This window comes from Babylonia areolata, chromosome 1 (genome assembly GCF_041734735.1).
Source record: "Babylonia areolata isolate BAREFJ2019XMU chromosome 1, ASM4173473v1, whole genome shotgun sequence".
In the NCBI taxonomy this organism is placed as follows: Eukaryota; Metazoa; Mollusca; class Gastropoda; order Neogastropoda; family Buccinidae; genus Babylonia; species Babylonia areolata.
Window position 1 is genome coordinate 75,176,718 of NC_134876.1, and position 20,419 is coordinate 75,197,136.

The 20,419-nt window shown below is 43.6% G+C and overlaps 1 protein-coding gene across 1 annotated transcript in view; it reads left to right on the plus strand.

The window, feature by feature from the left end:
- Positions 1 to 15,774, plus strand: part of LOC143287603 (uncharacterized) — a 26,106-nt gene extending 10,332 nt beyond the window's left edge. The window contains exons 2-5 of the mRNA XM_076595720.1: positions 8,741 to 8,965; positions 10,880 to 11,119; positions 12,259 to 12,418; positions 13,538 to 15,774. Coding sequence (XP_076451835.1) covers positions 8,741 to 8,965; positions 10,880 to 11,119; positions 12,259 to 12,418; positions 13,538 to 13,651 — 739 coding nt within the window. The 3' untranslated portion in view covers positions 13,652 to 15,774. The remainder of the gene's footprint in view (positions 1 to 8,740; positions 8,966 to 10,879; positions 11,120 to 12,258; positions 12,419 to 13,537) is intronic.
- Positions 15,775 to 20,419: the final 4,645 nt, after the last annotated feature.

Genomic DNA, 20,419 nt, shown 5'->3' on the forward strand with positions numbered 1-20,419 from the left:
ATTATTATTATTATTCTTTTTATATACTTTGTTATCGTTTAGTTTATGTCAGTAGACGCCCGGAATGACAACGAACAATTCCGTTTTCACTGGGAAGTAGGCATCTGCTTGGCAGATGTGGTGTAGCGTATATGGATTTGTCCGAACGCAGTGACGCCTCCTTGAGCTACTGAAACTGGGAAGTGTCGTGTGTGTGTGTGTGTGTGTGTGTGTGTGTGTGTGTGTGTGTGTGAATAGAATAGAACAGAACAGAATAGATTTTATTGTCATGAAACCTTAAGGTTTATGAGACACACGTGCAGTGGTAAATAAATGTGTACGTGTGAGTGAAATATGACGCATTGTATTATTGTATTGACACAGCCCTCGTACAAACAACTTCTTCTGCCCCCTCTCCCGACCCCTCCCCCCCACCCCCACCCCCACTTCTACACCCCGCTCCCCCGGCCTCTACCCCCTGCCTATCCTCTTTCCAATACCATACCTTCTCCATTCGCCCTCCTAACTCCCCACATCACCCCCCATACCCCACCCGCATACACCTCTTTTATCACTCCCTCTCTTCCCTTTCTCCCTGTCAGACAAGATCCCGTTTCTCGCTGGAATGTCGTATTTTCAAGATGTTCAGGCCATACAGACTTGCTTTCTTTTTTCCACTATTCGGGGTGTCTTTTTGTCAGTTGCTCGCTCTGTCACTGTCTCTGTCTTTCTCTCTCTCTCTGTTTATATACCAGCCCCCCCGCCACATACTCAGACCTCCATACAAGCAGGTGGCTTGCTGTTCGATCGACAGAAAGAAAGATCATACACTGAGTGGGAAGAAAATAACCCCCTAAAACCGGGATCAGTAATCTGTAATATGTCACCTGTAGCTAGCTTTGCCGCAGCCTTCTAGATCCCTCCTGGTCGGTAAAAAGATCATACACTGAGTGGAAAATAATAAATACGTGATCAATAATCTATGATATGTCACCTGTTGTAGCTAGCTTTGCCGAGGCCTGGCCTGGCGATCCCTCCTGGTCGTCATAGCGCTAATCCCCGGCCCCAAATCCCCACCTCTGTCAACCTGGCTGTACTGTCACATGTGCCCTTTGTGGCCAGCTTAGCAGGGGGTTTACCCCCGCTACAGTGTCGGGTGGCGGTGGTGCTGCCATTCAGTCATTGATCCTTGTAGGGTGTGTGTGTGTGTGTGTGTGTGAGTGTGTGTCTGTGTCTGTGTGTCTGTGTGTGAACTGTAAAAGACTGACTTGACTGACTTAAACGGCGTAGACAAGTCTCTTTGATATACTTTATGAGCGGACTCATATAGAAATGGATTCTGTTGGTGTATGTTTTTTTTCTCTTTGTACTGAAATGATCAGTCTGTTTCTTTCTGTGCGAGCCTGTCTCTCTCGGTCACATTCATTGATTCAGTCACACACACCCGCACACTCGCACATGTATGTTCACATACATAAACTCAACCACAACACATGCACACATACATAAACACACACGCATGCATATACACTCACATTCACATTCGCTCTCTCTAACAAACACACACACACAGACACACACACACGCACGCGCACTTGTGCAAGATCCGTCTAAAACGTTAAACTGAAGAATGAAAGAACACAAATGCACGCACACATTCTCTATCTCTCACTTCTCTCTCTCTCTCTCTCTCTCTCTCTCTCTTTCACTCGTTTTCACAATGTACACACTCAGATATAAACGTACGCACACACATACTAATACACACACGACCATCTCTCATGTCCCATTCCTGCACAGACTGCGCTCGCTCAGTCGAGAGAGAGAGAGAGAGAGAGAGAGAGAGAGAGAGAGAGAGAGAGAGAGAGAGAGAGAGAGATCCACTGTGTCTGAGGCTCGGCATAGGAAGGCGGGTCCTAATCCTCTTCCGCCGTTTTAACCTTCCTCGACCGAAGTCAGGTGCCTATTCAAATCTGGGTGGAGTGAGGAAAATCGGAGTAAAGTGCCTTTCCTGATGACGCTACACCATGCCGAAACAGGGCCTCGAACCCTGATCACTGATGAACACTGGACCAGAAGTCCAACCGCCTAACCGACTCTGCCACTACGCTTCCTAAACCTTGTCTCTGCCAGTGATTAAAAAAAAGAGTACTAATTCACTTGAAAACGTACTTTCACAAAAAGGTGGGCTGTGTAACAAAGTCAGTCAACAGCCCGCAGAGCGTGTCGTATCAAGGGAAGCCTGAATGGCCCAATCACCCAGGTTGGCAAATGAGCCAGTCGTGCAGGCTAGATTCGTTGTTACTCAGGCTACTCTCTTGATCCTGCTTTCCTTGTGACCTGCAGCTCTTTGATAGAAAGGAATACTCATATATTGGCAGGAAAGTGTTAACACCTGTATGTCCGTTTTCTTTCTTCTTACACTTATCTATCATCATTTTAAAGTGATCTCGATTGACGTATCTGTTACCTGTCACAATGCTTTTACCTGTCATGCAGGCTCGTTTATTTCCATAAGTGTATAGAGAGCTGAAAGTTAATGTCATGACGTGAGGGCGATTGTGATCTTATGACCTGTGAATTTATGTTAACTTTGATTCAGTTCAGGGGAAGCTTTCTTTGGGATCCTTAACGTTTATACCTTTGCGTTTGAGTGTTTTTTGCGCGCGCGTCTCTGTCTCTCTTTGTCTCTGTCTGTCTGTCTCTCTCTGTACGTGCGCGTGCGTGCGTGCATGTGTGAACGAGTGTATGAGTGTGCGCGCGTGCCTGGCTGTTTTTAATTTTTTTTTTTTAAATCTGCCAACTACGATGCGAATTCAGAATATGTGTGATTCACTTTCTGGTTTGTTTTTCACAGTGGTAATCTGACTGAATGGGGTGTAACAGTATTCGCGCGTTTTGTGGTAAACTATATTTATCACACTCTCTCATTCTCTCAGTCTCTGTCTCTCTCTGTTTCTGTCCCTTTCTGTCTCTGTGTCTCAATCTACCTCTGTGTCTCTGTGTCTCTCTCAGTCTAACCGTGTCTGTATGTGTCTGTGTTTCTCTCCGTCTGTCTCTTTGTCTCTGCCTGTCTGTCTCTGTCTCTCCCTGTCTGCTACCTGTCTGTCTCTGTCTTTCTGTGTCTCTGTCTGTCTGTCTGTCTGTCTCTGTCTCTTTCTCTCTGTCTCTGTCTCTCTCTGTCTGTCTGTCTGTCTGTCTCTCTCTCTCTCTCGTATTCCTTGTAGCAGGTGTCAGTATCAACACGGAGATAAGATTGCGGCGACAGGCTAGTTAATGGGTGTGTCAGACTCTGGGAAAGAAAAGATGAAAAGGGGGAGAGGATGGAATGGTGTGTGTGTGTGTGTGTGTGTGTGTGTGTGTGTAAGCCTGCGATGTGTGCGCGCTCTCGGGGAGAGGGGTATGTTGTTGGAGCAAGAACTCTATTGTCAGAGCCGTCAAAGATTGTATTACTAGAAAGTGTGTGTGTGTGTGTTTGCGTGTGTGCGTGCGTGCGTGTATGCGTGCGTGCGTGTGTGTGTATGTGTATGTTTGAGGGGATGTATGTTTGTGGGTTCTAGCGTGCGTGCGTGTGAGTGAGGAGGAGAGATATAGGCAACCCAGACACACACTTTGTGTGTGTGTGTGTGTGTGTGTGTGTGTGTAGTTTCATTCGACTTCTTTTCACTTTGATATATAGACGTGTCATGTGTGTGCTCGGCTGATTGTCTGAGAGAGAGAGACAGACAGACAGACAGAGAGAAGGAGGAATTGATGTGGAGGGAGGGTGGTTGAGGGGGCACGTTGATGAATGATGGGTGCGACGGATGTTTGGGGAGGGAGGGGCATACCGAATGTCGCCCCGACGTCAGTCCGTCACTTGAGTTTCCAGTGAGTGAGCTCCCACTACACCCACAGCACCCCTGCTCACACTGACGGCAGTTTCTGGCCAGGGGAAAGTAGACGTGACTTGATTGTGATGGACTGATATTTGACACCACGCTTACTAGAGAGCTACGAGTGTGATTTGTTATCGTTATTGTGGTGTGTTAGTATTATTCTTAGGGTTTTTTGAGTGGTGTGATTTTGCTTCTGACGCGTGATAGCTCAATGTTTTTTTTTTGTTGTTTTGTTTTCTCTCTCCGATGTTTTAACAGTAATTTTGATTGGTCGCGGTGTTCGTATTTTTCATTGTGAGTCTGAACTACGCAGGTATTCCGCCGTACATTTTGTTTCTCGTTCAAAGAAAGTGATTTGTTTTGTTTCTTTGACAAGAAAACGTGCATTTTGTAGTTTCGGTATTCGCCTATCTGGAGCGTTTTTTGTGAGGGTGCTTGGAAAAGGACAGCAAGGTCTCTCTCTCTCTCTCTCTCTCTCTCTCTCTCTCTCTCTAACTAGAAATTTCAGTCTGGGATTCACTAATGAATGCTTGGGTTATCACCGTTTTCTTCGAAAACTTTGCATATTTGTATTGCTCTCAACATGATAATTTGAAACAAATGCACGCATGCATACGTAGGCGCGGTTTCACCTATGTGTTGCTATATTAACACAGCAATGGCGAGAAAAAAATGTATAAGCGTTAACAAAAATGTATAAGGGTTTTTTCCTCTTTTTTTTTCTGCCCCATCATCTGCACCATTTCAGTGGCATTACTCCCACGCCGCTCATTTAGATTCCCCCATACACGACCACACGCCGGGTTCGTCTGTCACAGTTCCATCGTCGGCAGTCCGCAGAGAACCTGTTTCATTCTATTATTATTGATCTTTATTATTCCATTTTTGTGGTCCTCTTTATACACCTTCGAAATAAAGTTTCTGAAGGGTTGTTTACTTGCTACCTGGTTGTTGGTGAGCAGTGGTCATAGCAAACCAAGCAGTCGGAGAACAGTCGATAGACATCAACAACCAAGTGTCCATGTAGAGTGATGAACCAAGTTGAATCTGACAGCAACTGAAAGAGCTAAAGACTTGATTCACCACACACAGTACTAGAGGCAAGGCTCAGCTCCCTCGCTGCCTCTCTGCTGGCTATACTATACTACTCCACCGGGCCTTGACTCCCTCCTCCTGGGGGAGAGACTGAATGGGTTCTAGGGACCTGGGATCGAGCGTCGGGGGGTGGGTGGTGGTGTGTGAGGGATGTGGGCACTGCCAGCGGCACCTGGTGCAGCCCATCATCACCTGTCAGCCGTCCTACAGGGGACACGTCCTGCAGAGCATGTAGGTGCTGTGGGGTTTTGTTGTGCATGCTGTACACATGTATATGTACTTACCTATCTATTCCTGTACGAGAGAGAGAGAGAGAGAGAGAGAGAGAGAGAGAGAGTATTAATGAATGTGTGTGTGTGTGTGTGTTGTGCATGCTGTACACATGTGTATATATATGTACTTACCTATCTACTCTTGTACGAGAGAGAGAGAATGAATGAATGAATGAGTGTGTGTTTGTGTTTGTGTGTGTGTGTGTGTGTTTGAAAACGTGAGCGTGTATGTGTGTTCGAGTGGGCTTTTGTGTGCATGTTTGTGTCAGATCGAGAGAAGAGAGAGAGAGAGTGTGTGTGTGTGTGTGCGAGTGTGTGTCTGTGTGCGTATGCGTGTATGTGTGTGCGAGCGATTGTTTGTGTGCATGTTTGTGTGAGAGCGAGAGAGAAGACAGAGAGAGAGAGGGAATAAACACACACACACACACACACACACACACACACACACACACACACACACACACACACACACACAGAGAAGAGAGAGAGAGAGAGAGAAGGGTTAGAGCTTCTGAAAGATCTGTACAGAGAGAAAAACCGAGTGAAAGAGCTGTCCAACGGGCGGTGGGTGTTGTCGGGGTGGGGAACTGTGTAACATTTCCTGCGGAACATAGATGTCTTCTCTCTCTGCGATGTGTGTGTGTGTGTGTGTGTGTGTGTGTGTGTGTGTGTGTGTGCGTGCGCGCGCGCGCGTGCACTCACACACACGGCGAGAGAGACCGACAGAAACTTGTAAACGCCATGAACTGAAGCATAAATCGGCTGTACGTGTGCACGCAATTGAACTGTGCCGCGGGATAGAAGTTAATCACATGATAACAGTGTTTGAGAGAAGGTTGAGGGTGGGGTGGGGTGGGGTGGGTGTGGGAGTCGCTACCGTGCACCTGGAAGAAATACCCCCACACAGAACACAGCACACAAGACTAATTGTTTGGATTGCAACAGTCCATGAAGGAAATTACCGCAGCACACCATCAATACAAGGCTTTGTGTGAAACCCCTACGTTAACCTGGCATATCCTGATCCCCGTGATTATCATAATCATGTGAGGATTACGCCGACCTAGTATTTAAGCATTTAATGTCTTTTTTGTGCGTTTTATATTGAATGACTGTGATTCTCGTAATGCTTTATGTTCATGCACCACAAATGAATTATTCTTTTTGGAAATAGCATTAAGTTGTTGTATTTTATTTTCATTTTGATTACTTTTTGTCCTGTGTGCTAGTTAAAGCTTACAATACACTGAACATGGGAAGAAAGATGGCCAACAAAAAGACCGATGGGTGGTGGATGACGGGCGCAATAGCCGAGTGGTTAAAGCGTTGGACTGTCAATCTGAGGGTCCCGGGTTCGAATCACGGTGACGGGGCCTGGTGGGTGAAGGGTGGAGATTTTTACGATCTCCCAGGTCAGCATATGTGCAGACCTGCTAGTGCCTGAACCCCCTTCGTGTGTATACGCAAGCAGAAGATCAAATACGCACGTTAAAAATCCTGTAATCCATGTCAGCGTTCGGTGGGTTATGGAAACAAGAACATACCCAGCATGCACACCCCCGAAAACGGAGTATGGCTGCCTACATGGCGGGGTAAAAACGGTCATACACGTAAAAGCCCACTCGTTTGCATACGAGTGAACGTGGGAGTTGCAGCCCACGAACGCAGAAGAAGAAGAAGAAGGTGGTGGAGGAGCGGTTACCTCGTAGTAACTCACTCGACTGAAGGAAGCGAGAATCAACGGGTTCGAGCCCTGCAAGAGACCTGAATTTTCAATTCCTTCCCCTTCCTCCGATCGATTCCCCCCGCCCAACTCCACTACACAGTGTCCTAGTCTTTCGGATGAAATGATAAACTGAAGTCCCGTGTCAGCATGTAATGAGCGCATGTATTGATGTAAAAAACAACAACAACAAAAAATCACAAAAAAAACCCCAAACAAACAAAACAAAAGGAAAACAACAACAAAACACACACACACACACACACACACACACACACACACACACACACACACACACACACACAAACAACAACCAAAAAACAAACAAACAAAACAAAAAACCGGCATCTTGACGGTTGTCACTGGCAAAAACCTGTTGAAAACCGACCTGAATGGTAAACCAAATACACTTGCAGAAAAAAAAAAGTAAGAAAAAATTTAGCGATGCATTGTGTCAATCCGAATTCCACACAGAGAAATATCTTTTGACTGAAATAAACAGTTATATAACTGTTTGAGAAATTCGGGATGTTCTCTGACATTTTTTCGGTTTTTGTTTCTGTCTGCAAGTGTGTTTCTTTTACTAACTTTTAATTTTGCCAGGAACGCCTTTTGTTGCCGCTGGTTCTTTTACCTATGGTCAGTGCATGCTGCACATGAGACATAGGTTTATCGTCCCATCAAAAAGACTAGAAACCAGACCGCTACCATACCAGGTCTAAGTGGAGAGGGGGAAAGAAATCCCGGTCTGAAAATGGAAAACGAGTCCGTAGACACTCCCTTCCTTGTCGGGTGCATTACTGCTTGCCCATCGCTTCGCTCCCAGATCCCTTCTTTTCTCTGTTTTGCGCTTTGTGGTGGCAAACAATGGCCTGAATGGGTACACAGGTATGGAATTACCCGGCCGTAACGAATGTGTCGTGAATGAACTACAAAAGCAAGCTGTATACCAGCACTGTGGCGTATCATGGATGCGTGATAGACGGTGGTGTGTATGTCTGTGTTAGAACTCAGCTGTTGTTTGTTCTCCTTCACCGAACGTGAAGAGTCGGCAGAGATCTTGGGTGACCAGAGGTACAATGGGGCAAACAGGAAATCCCTTGTTCCAGTGTTTCTTTGAGGATAAGCTCTATCAGAGCCCGGGGTTGCTGATGCGTGTAAAGAGAGTGGGGTGACTCTGTGTGTGTGTGTGTGTGTGTGTGTGTGTGTGTGTGTGTGATATGTGATGGGATGTGTGTGTGTGTGTGTGTGTGTGTGTGTGTGTGTGTGTGTGTGTGTGTGTGTGTGATTAGAACGGAATGGTATGCGTATAGAACTGTGTGCTCGGGCTAAATCATTCTTTGTTTCATATGAAAAGGTATGTAAACAGTTGCTAATCTCATGAACATGAAGTGAGAGTGAAGTAAATGCATGGACGCCAGATTGAAAGAAACGTGTAAATACATACGTGCATTCTTTGAATTATCTCGGCTCTGCCCGTGCTGTGGACGATGTCTTCAGCATTAAAAACATCAGTCAAAGTATCTCCTTGTTTCAGTCTGTCTGTCTGTCTCCCTCCCCCCTCTCTCTCTCTTTTTGTCTATATATTTCTCCCTCTCTCTCGCTCTCTCTCCTTTTTCCTTCACTCTAACCCGCCATATATCCCCCTCTCTTTCCTCCTGTTTATCCTCTCTCTTACCCGCGCCCTACCCCTCTTTCCCAATCTGTGTGCCTCCCTCACCCCTCTCCTCATCACCCAACACCATCAACCTCCACCCCACACCCTCATACACCTACCCCCGATGTGTTTCCAGACTCGCCCACAAACCCAGGACGCCACCCGACTCGGCAGGCTCGGGTACCACCCTGCTGCTGGACTCGCCGGCTGAGTCCGAGAAATGCTCCACCCCGTACCGGCTACCCCGCATTTCCCCCCGGGGTTCCCCATGCACCCCTGCCGGGGAGGACAGCCCCGTTCCACCCGAATCGGCGGCGGAGGAGAAGGTGTGGGGGCGGTTCGGGTATGAGGACAACGTCAGGTGGGTTGATAGGGGTCTGGTTGTTGGTATATTGGTGGTGGTTGTTGCTGCTGTCCTTCGGATCTATGATGATGATGATGTTGGTGATGATAATGATACTGAAAATGATAATAATAATAATTATAATAATGATAATAAGATAGTACCTACCTGGCGCAAGCTTCCCATATAGCGGGCTCAAGGCCCCACACATGAAACGACACATATATACAATAGTGTATAATAACGTATAGCAGTACATGAGGACAGAGGACGAGAAAAAAATCTATACACCAAAGCAATACTACAAACTGAAAACAAAACAAAACAAAAAACAACACTATTATACGCTACATACGCACATACACGCACACGCTCAAGCATACACACAGAGAACACGCACACGCTCAAGCATACACACAGAGAACACGCACACGCTTAAGCATACACACAGAGAACACGCACACGCTTAAGCATACACACACAGCAACCACCCATCCACAAGCACACACACACTACATGAAGACTTCTATTGTATTGTACTTTTCTGTCGCAATAGATTCTTGTGGGAGAGCACGTAACCACGGTGCAGCATCACCATTTTTTTTTTCTTTTCCCATTGAAGTGGATTTTGCTTCAGAAGTTTTCCAGGGACAACCCTTTTGCTGCCGTAGGTTCTTTTTCATGCGCTAAGTGCATGCTATACATGGGACCTCGGTTTATCGTCTCATCCGAATGGCTGGCGTCCAGACTTCCACTCAAGGTCTATTGGGATCGGTGACATTTCTGGCGACTGGAGTGTGTGGTATTCGATCCCGTGGGCTCAGATTTTCTTCCTTCATAAGCGGACTTGTTACCACTAGGCCAGCCAACACTCCACGATTGCCGACAAGGATGAAACCTTTCACGATTAGAGGGGTTCCAATTCAGACGTTTGGAATGCAAGCCGAGGCTGGCTAAAGATATCTGGGCTATGCAATTTCCGTTCTTTTACCATTATGTTGCTTTGTCTGTTTATTTATTTATTTGCTTATTCATTCATTTATTTAGCTATGTGTTTTTATTTATAATTTATTTGTTTGTTTATTGCCCCGTAGACTGGGTGATAAGAAGCCTTCAGCAGCGTTGGCGGGGAAGGTTGTGTCCCTTTGATGGGCAAGCGAATGAATTACTGCCCTTGTTATGAACGACAGTAGATTTTCTTTCTTTTCTTTCTGCGGGCGGGAGGGGGTGGGGTGGGGTGGGGGGCAAAACCCTGACACACTTGTATGTGTGTTTGTGTGTTTGTAACTGGACGTGTGTGTGTGTGTGTGTGTGTGTGTGTGTGTGTGTGTGTGTGTGTGTGTCGGTAACAGGTTAAGAGTTACATTGTATTGTGGTGACTTGTGACTCATCCCCAGTTAGCAGAGTCGGTCAGGAGGTTGGACTTGTGATCCAGTGTTCACCAGTGATCAGTGGTTCGAGGTCCCATTTCGGCATGATGAGGTGTCCGTGGGAAAGGCACTTTACTCCTGTCATTTCCTCACTCCAGCCAAGTGTGAAGAGATTCCAGTCTTCAGATTGGGAATGTAAGGAGAGGACTGGGCCCTGCCTTTCACAGTGGGTGTGAAATCACTGCCTCGATGGCCGTCAGGGGCTGTGGAATCTTTAGCCATTTTTACTTTTTATTTTATTTTCAACTTTACCGCCAGTGTCGCATTTCAGCACCAGCAAGGTAGAGCACCCATGGCCCTGAAATGCGACCAGATCATGGGTCTGTTACCCGTGAACCTACTGCTCTTGATTAACGGTGGTAGGATAGGCCATAGTTTTTACACATCACAGGGGAATCCCCAGCTATTCTTAGACACCATTTGTTTCTCTGTTTATAGCACAAGGGAATTTTGCACTCTAAACTGACTGGCGGTGAAAGGATATTGATTAATCAATCCCCAGGATGCCGGAGTTGGGCCCCAGCGTGCACAAGGCCCACATCAACGCCCTGCCGCCCTCCTCCTCCTCCCCCCTTCACCACTACCACCACAGCGGCGCTTCGGCGGCCGTGGCCCGCTCCCTCGCCAGAGGCCAGCGCCACCGCCATCAGGCCATGATGGTGCCCAAGTTCCGCAGCGCTGCCATCACCCCTTCTGTCAGCGTCGTCATCAGGCACGTGGATGACGTCCACGTCTATAAGAGGTGAGAAGAGGAGCGTTTATTATATATTATACAGGGTTGATCCAGATTGACGTATGTTTACAGTTGGACCAACAGCAAAGTGAGACCTGTATTATCAATGGTTTCTCCATTGCAATGGGAAACCACTTGCAGCTTAGTCTTTTGTGAAGGACCATGACTCTCAGACTAGGAGGCAAAATTGCACTGGCTGTTAGTGCTGCAGGCTTGGGGGCTAGTTGGCCTTTGGGAACCATCCCAACGCCAACTGTCCTGAAACCCTCGTGGCCGAGAGAGTGGGGATGTAACTTGGGCAAGTCACTCTCCACTATAATCAGATTCTAGCGAAGATAGATCGGGACAGCAGTTTACTCCTCTGCTGTTCTGATGGTCATGATCGAACACGAATGACTATCATACACAGGGTTCGCAAAAAAAAAAAAAAAAAAAAAAAAAAAAGAAAAAGAAAAAAGAAGAAAAGAAGAAAGGAAAAACAAAAACAAAGTTCCAAATAGGAACTTGCACAATTTTCTTCTTGGGGGAGCTGGTGAAATGATGCCGAATTCTCAGTTAACAGCAGTGTATACTAAAAATAGATTCAAGTGCAAGGAATCCCCATTTGTTGTCGGTTCTTTTTTTGTTTTTATCCTTTTCATATGAACATGAAACGGACATGACTCTGTGTGTGTATGTGTTTGTGCCGATGTGTTGAAGTGTGTGTCAGTAGTTTGTGACGATTGTTCTGATTAAACATTGAGGAAATGATGATAATCGTCATCGGCGTCGTAGATGCCTTACGGTCTTCTCTGATGAACTGAACGATTGCAGAAAAAAAGATCCACTTGAACAGTAAACCAAATACATTTGCAGACAAACAGACAGACAGACAGACAGAGAGAGAGAGAGAGGGTGGCTTTGCATTGAGGCGACACACTCTCCTCGGGAATAAAAAAAAAATACAGAGAAATCTATAGTGACAAAACAAGTGATTCAATATAACTACAGTGTAATGTAACGTATAGAGCAAAGTATCTGGTCGGGGAGTGAAACAAAGCACCAAAGAAAACAGACCCAGCTACTTCAAAAACTAGTACAAAACAACAACAACAAACAAACAAAAAAACTACATGTGTTGACGTCCCCGCCTTTTTTTACTCCCTCAGCCTCTTGGAGAAGGCGGCCCACCCGGAGCAGCACCCAGTGAACCCGGCCCCCACCCCGATCCCCGCCGCCAACAGCCGCAGCGCGTCTCCCGCCAAGTCCACGCGCTCCATCCACTGGACTCTGGGCAGCAGCAACCGTCACCTCCTGTTTGACCGCACAGTCAGTGATGATAATAGTAGTAGTAGTTGTAGCAGTAGTAGTAGAACTGAGTAGGAGTAGTAATTATAATAATCATAATAATCACAATAATAATGTCGTCACCATCATCATCATAATCATCATCAGTCTCGTAACCCCAGGTGGTGGTGTGGAGGTACCACTGATGACTCTCTGACATTCTTCTGCCGTCTTTCTCTGCTCTCTGCGATTCGGCGAAAGGCAATGCTAATAATGATAGTACTATCACTTCTGTGTGATCGGAAATGATTTTTAAATAATTTCTTATTTTACTTGGATTTCATGTATCTTAATGTTAATGTACTAATTTTATTGGCGTGACATATGTTATGTGCATGCATACGTGCCTACATCCATGTGTATGTGTGTGTGTGTGAGTGTGTGTATGTGTGCATTTTACTTATATATACGATTTATTCCCTGGATGTTTTTATAAATGTATTGTTGTATAATACCTTATGGTCTCAACGTTTGTGCGTGTGTGCGTGTGTGTGTGTGTGTGTGTGTGTGTGTGTGTGTGTGTGTGTGAGTGTGTGTGTGTGTGTGTGTGCGCATGTTATTTTAGTAATATATACCTTTTATTTGTTGGATGTTTTCATTTGTAAATATTGTTGTGCAATATCCTATTGTCTTAACATGAGTATAGTGTGTGGGGAGGGGGGGTTAGTCTATCGCCAGCTATTGGGAATTCTTATTTAACTAGCTTTAATCTCTTTTTATGTTGCACATGATAATTTTATGCTGGTGTTTACAACGAGCCTGTGATTGCACAACTTAATTTCCATGTGCATTAATAAAGTGTTTTTGATTGATTGATTGATTGATTCCTCCTACTACTTCTGCTACTGCTACTGCGTGGCATTTGTTTAGTGCATTGAATTTAGAATCAGTGCACTGCAGATGCGGTATGGCGTAGACTGTATCAGATCACACGCTTTGAGACATTGAAACTGAAACTGCAGTGTAATGTATTGTGTTTATTGCATTGTATTGCATTGCATCGCATTGTATTGTATTGTGTTGCTTTATATTGCACAGCATAGCAATGTATTGTGTTTATTGTATTGTTCCCCTCTCTGTGTCCCCCCTCCCCCCGGACAGGGCCAAGGGCGGAACCAGGGGCCGTACTCCCGGGAGTTCACGGTTCGCTGCATGGCTCCCAACAACTGGATGCGGATGAAGTGGGGTCGCCAGCGCTCGCTGCCTGTCCACTGAGGGATGCGGCTGCTGCTGCCGCCTTGACCTTCCCTCAAGGCTTCGTCACTGTCTGTCTGCCTCGCCTGACTGCCTGCCACCCACTCCATTCGTTCTGCTGTTCTGTTGCGACTGCTGCCGCCTTGTCCTTTCCTCAAGTCTCTCTCTCTCTCTCTGTCTGTCTGTCTGTCTGTCTGTCTCCGACTCTCTACCTGCCACCCATACATTAAGTTCGTCTTGCTGCTTTGTTTTGTTGTTGGTGTTGTTGATTTAACCTTCGCTGGCTATCGTGGGTCGTACACGACCCCGAAGGGTACAAAAACGCAAATACCTCAGCCATTTCGTAATATTTTTCTACGAAATTTCATAAATGATTCCTACACCTAAAAGGCCAACTGTTGCCAAAAAATGAAAAACATTCATTAATTAGTTAATGACTAATTAAAGGTGGCGTTTTAACTACACACGGACGCTTGTGTGAGTCGTGTATGACCCATGCTTTTTAAAGATGAAAAAAAACGTGGTCACCCCACGAAAGCACGTGTGGGTCATGCACGACCCATACCTTTTTAATAGTAATTTCAGAAGGTTTAATTTGCAATTAGTGAAGGAAAATAACGAAGTTTTACTTTCAATAGCCTCACTACCCCACTACTCTTCCACTGCCCACCCCCTTCCTGCTCCATCCCTTTCGCCTGTCTTCAGCTATAACCCCCTTCCATCCCTTTCTCTAACAGCATGTACCTGTGTGACTGAATATCTTTGATTGTGCGTGTATAGGATGCTATGAGTCATCTCTCTGTGTCTGTCTCTCTCTCTCTTTCTATCTCAGTCTCTCTCTCTCTCTGTGTCTCAGTCTCTCTCTCTCTCTGTGCATAAGTAAGGTTTGTATGTATGTGCATGTGGTGTTATGCGTTTGTGTGTGTGATCAGTTGTGTGTGAGTGTGTGTGTGTGTGTGTGTGTGTGTGAATGCGTGAGCATGTGTTTCTTCAGAGTGTATGTGTTTGTGTGAGTCTGTGTGTGCGTGTGCGAGTGCATATTTTGTTATAAGCTTTGGAGAAATATACAGGTTTTTGTCTCTTTACAAAGTATGGGTCGTGCACGACCCACACAAGCTTTGGAGGAATATACAGGTTTTTGTCTTTAAAAGGTATGGGTTGTGGACGACCCACATGAGCTTCCGTGTGTAGTCAAAAGCGACAGCGGTATGGGTCGTGGACGACCCACATGAGCTTCCGTATGTAGTCAAAAGCGACAGCCAGCGAAGGTGATAATAATAATGGTATTTATATAGCGCTGAATGTTGTGCAGAGACAAATCAAAGCGCTTTCGCACCAGTCATTCACACGCATGCATTACTCTAAAACTGGAGAAGCTGAACACAAGGAAGAGGCAGGGAAGGGAGGCTATTTTGGGAAGATTTGATGTTGGTTGAAACAAATCTTTTCTCAGAAAACAGCATATGTGTACACCTAATGAGCAGATTGACAACAAGCTAACAGTCTTCATATATATCGTTGCTCAAGCACGTGATAAATGTATTATACATGTGCACACAGTTGATGTCGTTGCTCATGCTCACGAGAGAAATCGTTTTTCGTTGAGTTTACTTTGAACGTTACTTACACAAATGCTGTAGTGTTGGAATGAATGTTTGCCAGTTGCTTTCTTTGAGCAGTCAAGGCAATGGTTGTGTGTGACAGTTTTTTTTTTTCTCTCTCCACTGCCTGTTTCTTGTTGCAGAGGTATTTCTTTACTTTTCTTTTTATCTAGTTGGGGGTGTGGTTTGTTTGTTGTTGTTGTTTTTAATGAGAAACACTTTGCTAATGACTGATTAGTATGAATTGTCCTTTTTTGTGAAACTGCATGTCTGGTGCATTTCTGTTATGCATGTGTGGGTGTATGTGTGAATGTGTGTCTTCATTTTTTACATTTATTTGCTTATTTATCACCATTGTTGTCTTATTTATTTATTTATTTATGTTTTATTATTATCATTTTATTAGTATTACTAATATTATTACTACTACCTTTTTCTATATTATAATTATTATTTATTTATTTATTTATTTATTTATTTATGCAAGCTTATCTATTATTTATTCCCCCGTTTTTTTTTTTGTTTTTTTTTTTTTGTTTTTTTTTTTTGTGTGTGGTTGTGTGTGTTTTTTTTTTTTTTTTTTTTTTTTTCCCAAGGCCTGACTAAGCGCGTTGGGTTACGCTGCTGGTCAGGCATCTGCTTGGCAGATGTGGTGTAGCGTATATGGTTTTGTCCGAACGCAGTGACGCCTCCTTGAGCTACTGAAACTGAAACTGTCCTTTATTTGCACTACTTTGTGTTTTATATGGAAAGGACAAAATATTTTAGTTCGTTTCTTTATTTGATATTGTTTCATTGGGGATATTGGTTGATGTATTTTTGTTTTATGTATCATATGCGTTTATATTTTTCATTTCTGCATCATTTTATCTTTATTGACTCATATACTCGTGTGCTTCTGTTTCTGCAGTTCCTTTTTTTTTTTTCATTTAATGTATTTGTATTTACTGTTGTGAATAGCCATTGACAAGATAAGTGTCATTTCTCACTCCAAAAACAACTGAAATGTGTGTATTGTTATGACACTTATCTCATTCTCTTCATTTCTAGTACATTTCATTTCCAGCAGAATTCTGTGTGTGCGTCTCTTTCTCTCCCACACCCAAATTTTCATATCTATTTTGCACAGAAGGAACAGACGGGTATGTGATGATATGTGCTGAATGCAATATGCCCAATACATCTGTGCGTTTTTAGGTAACTTAGCCTCACCATTAAAAAAAAAAAATAAAATTTTAAGGCACATTTCTTTTATTTGTTTCCTTTGATAGTTCCATAGCCTGGTGGTGTTCACAACATTGTAGTGTGTGCATGTTTTCCTCCGTGCTTGAAAAAACAACTTTGGTCCAGTACTGTGTATCGGAGGCAATTGTAGCCAGATGAGCTATGATGAGCATTAACCGTGTGTCGTTTATTAAAGATTGATTTTGTCCAATAGTATATCCACTGTACATAACATTTTTCTTCTCCCTTCTTGATTGATGTTTGGCAATTGTTACACTGAAGAGGAATTTAACAGACTCATAAGAAATATTTACCTGTTCCTATCTGTTGTGCAACAGATTAAAACTTAACACTTTTTGATCAATTATCAGGCCCAAAATTTGCATACATTCTGATTGCTCAAAACGGTTTTGGTCTCCTTTATTTTATATTTAATGTTCATCATAACTTGCTCAAACTTACTCAGTCTTCATTTCCAAAAGCAAAAATATCGTTTATGTATATATCTTTTCACAAATAAAAAGTTGTTGCGTTTCAAAAACGTTTTCGAAGCAAAACCTAAGAATTCACCACTTTTTTCTTTTTTTTAACTTCATGTCAGGCAGATGAACGGGTACAAGACTACCTTTAGCAAAGGGAAACAACCCCACAAAAAAATCACATGCCATTCTTTGGGCGTATAAATGGCACCCGGGATATGGAAAATATTGAAAATAGTTATCATATTATTATGTGATGATAAGAGACTTCTGAATGTGTTCAATTTCAGAACAGCTGGGGCCAGTTTTTGTCTTCACCATGTGTGTATCGATAGGTCGCTGTTTGATTTCGGCATCAGTGACAATTTTTAGAAATCAACAACTAAACACTACGAGGAGAAAAACAAAAACAAAGAGAAAAAAACATTTGTGACTGAAACAGTATCTCAATATTATTTGGTTTGTGCTCACTGTGGAGCGGTGGCCCTGTGGCAACATGTCCAACCAGGAAGAGGTTGTCGACTGGTTCGAGTCGTGCCAGTGTACAGCAGAGCAGGATTTTTTAGTCCCCACCTCCACTAGACATTGAATGGTGGTCTGGGTGCTAGTCATTCGGATAAGCCGCTAAAACCACGGTCCCGTGTGCAAAATTCTGCAAAATTAGTTCACACTGATAGTGAAACGAATACAGATACAGAGAAGAGAAACAGAGAAAATGGTGGTGGTGTTGCACTGTGATAATGCGCTCTCACAGGAGAGAGCAGCCCGAATTTCACACAGAAAAACCTGTTGTGGCAGCACAGCACAGCACAGCACAGCACAGCACAGCACAGCACAACGCTACACAACACAACACAACACAACACAACACACAGCAACATGACCATCGCCACTGACAGTGTGGTAACGGTTGGTCATTGGCTCACTCTCTTCAAAAGCGGTGTTCAGGTTGGCAGCAAGCGATTCTTCACACACTTGTTTATTTTCTGCGTAGATAGTTCATATTGTGAATGGTGATTTCTTTTTCGGCTGAGTATCTACCAGAAAAAAAAAGCTGTGTCCGAAGAAATGTGAACTCGCCAATGCAGAGGAGCAAACCTGAATGCTTGCGTTCATGAATTTCAAGAACACTCTGTCGTCTGAAAAATTATTAAGAAATTAACATGTTTTAGATGATGGAACACACACACACACACACACACACACACACACACACACACACACACACACACACATTCGTGATGATCATCATCCACACCTTCTTCATCACCATTGTCATTATAATCACCGTCATCTTCGTCAGTATTGTCATCATCATCATTATAATTAACATCATTTTCATCATGATCATCATCACCTTCATCATTATCGTCATCATCATCTCCTCTCACTTTCTAATATCAGGAGGTCTTTATACTATAACTCAGTGACAGGCGTTACATTTTCTATTTACTGCCAATGATACCCGGACTCCATATTAAAGCTTCAGTTAATTGTGACATGAAAAAGGCATAAAGAAAAGAACTAAAGTTTGATCCGCTGACAAAAATTCCATAAAACAAACAAGAATTAAAGGAAAAATCCCGCATGTTTTGGGTTTTTTTTTCTTCTTCGTCATAACTTACGACGTTGCTTGATAGTTCTCCGTTGTTGTTTCCTTTCATTTGTTTGATGGGATAAAATAAAGATCATGCCGATATACTGCCAGAATATTCTCGAAACACACACACACACACACACACACACAGAGGAATCAGCTACTCCCCTATCACCGCCACAGCCATCCAACACCCTCCACTCAAGGCCAACCTCACCGCACTATCCTGTTCCTGTTGTGACTCCTCCCTAACTCCTCCAGTCTCTCCTCACCTTTCCAACTCTATCATTATTCTTGTTGTTCAAACAAACAATTTTCGGTGTGTGTCTTTGTTCGGACTAATTTGCCACACCGTATGTGAGATAATCACATAACATGAAACCGAAGCAATGCTGTGATCTGTATATTCATTGTGTGTACATTTTATTATATAAAAGAAAAAGGTTGTATCATCGATGGATTTCTTTCTTTTTTCCCTTCTCCTCCTCCTCTCCTCCGTTCTCCTCGCACTTCCTTCTTTTTTGTCTTCTTTTACTACTATTACTACTACTACTACTGCTACTGCTACTACTGCTACTTGTTCTTCTCCCCCGTCTTCCCCTTCTCCTTTCTGATATTCCATTTTTAAAATATCAATGTGCGTTGGTGGATACACCATTTTTTCATTTTCGGATTTTTTGATTTGTCGTTTGCCAGGATGATTTTTTTTCTTTACTTCAGTGCCAGTATTGGTTTCTTGTTATTTTTGCATTTCTGTGGATTTTATGAGACCATTTATTTCCGTTACCAAATTCATGCGAATGTTTTTATTTATGTATACGGAACGTGTACTCTGTTGAATAAAATGATTACGGAAAGTCAGTTCGATCGTACTTGTTCATTACACTTGTCATGATCCCGTGATGCAGCCAGACTGCTGTACAACCGGAAAAAGTCCGCTGTTGTGTTGTGTGAGGTAGCGGGACCTTTGTGCTAATATTACTTCGTTAGATCTTACATTCTGTACAGAATGAAACCTGTATGAGAACGTTCCTGTACGCATGCAAGACATGGACACTGAAGGCGGTTTTGGAAAGAAGAATTCATGCCATGGAAATGAGGTGTTATTACAAGTTAAAACAACAACAACAACAAAACATCAGACACATTGATCACATTACCAATGAACAGGTACGCCAAACCACCAAGCAGCACATTGGACCGTAAAAATAATGGAGACCCATTGACGTAAGTTAAGAAAAGGAAACAATATTGGTATGGCCACGAAACAAGAACCAGTGGCCTTCCTAAAACATCGCTCCAAGCAACTGTCAACGGAGGGAGGCGGAGTGGCAAACAGAAAGAACAAACGATAGATTCGCCAACTGGACACCATTGCAGAATGGATGGGAAAACCATTTTGCAGAGACTCGGCCTTTGACACGCAATCGATGGATTTGGAGGAATCTGCTGAATCGAGCAGTTCTGTGCAGTGCCCAAATGACTCTTCGTAGAGTGAGAGGAGAGGACGAAGAAGAAGGAGGAGGAGGAAAGAAGGCCATACAATTATTTTTACACAGCTGTCGTCCAATTCGTCACCAGGAAGACGAATTCATTACATATATATATATATATATATATATATATATATATATATAATCATATTTATTGTAAAACAGTTCAACTTGTCTTACTTGAATCTGTAGAGTCTATCAATGTAATTCGAATCATGAATGACAAGTTCAGTATGTGATAAAACCAACAGCAAAATAATGAAAAAGATGCATGAGAGAGAGAGAGAGAGAGAGAGAGAGAGAGAGCATGTGTGTGTCTTTTACATTCAATAATATTCTTCATTACAATGACAAAGCTCCATGCACCACCCCACTCCAGTTCCTGGTATTACTGG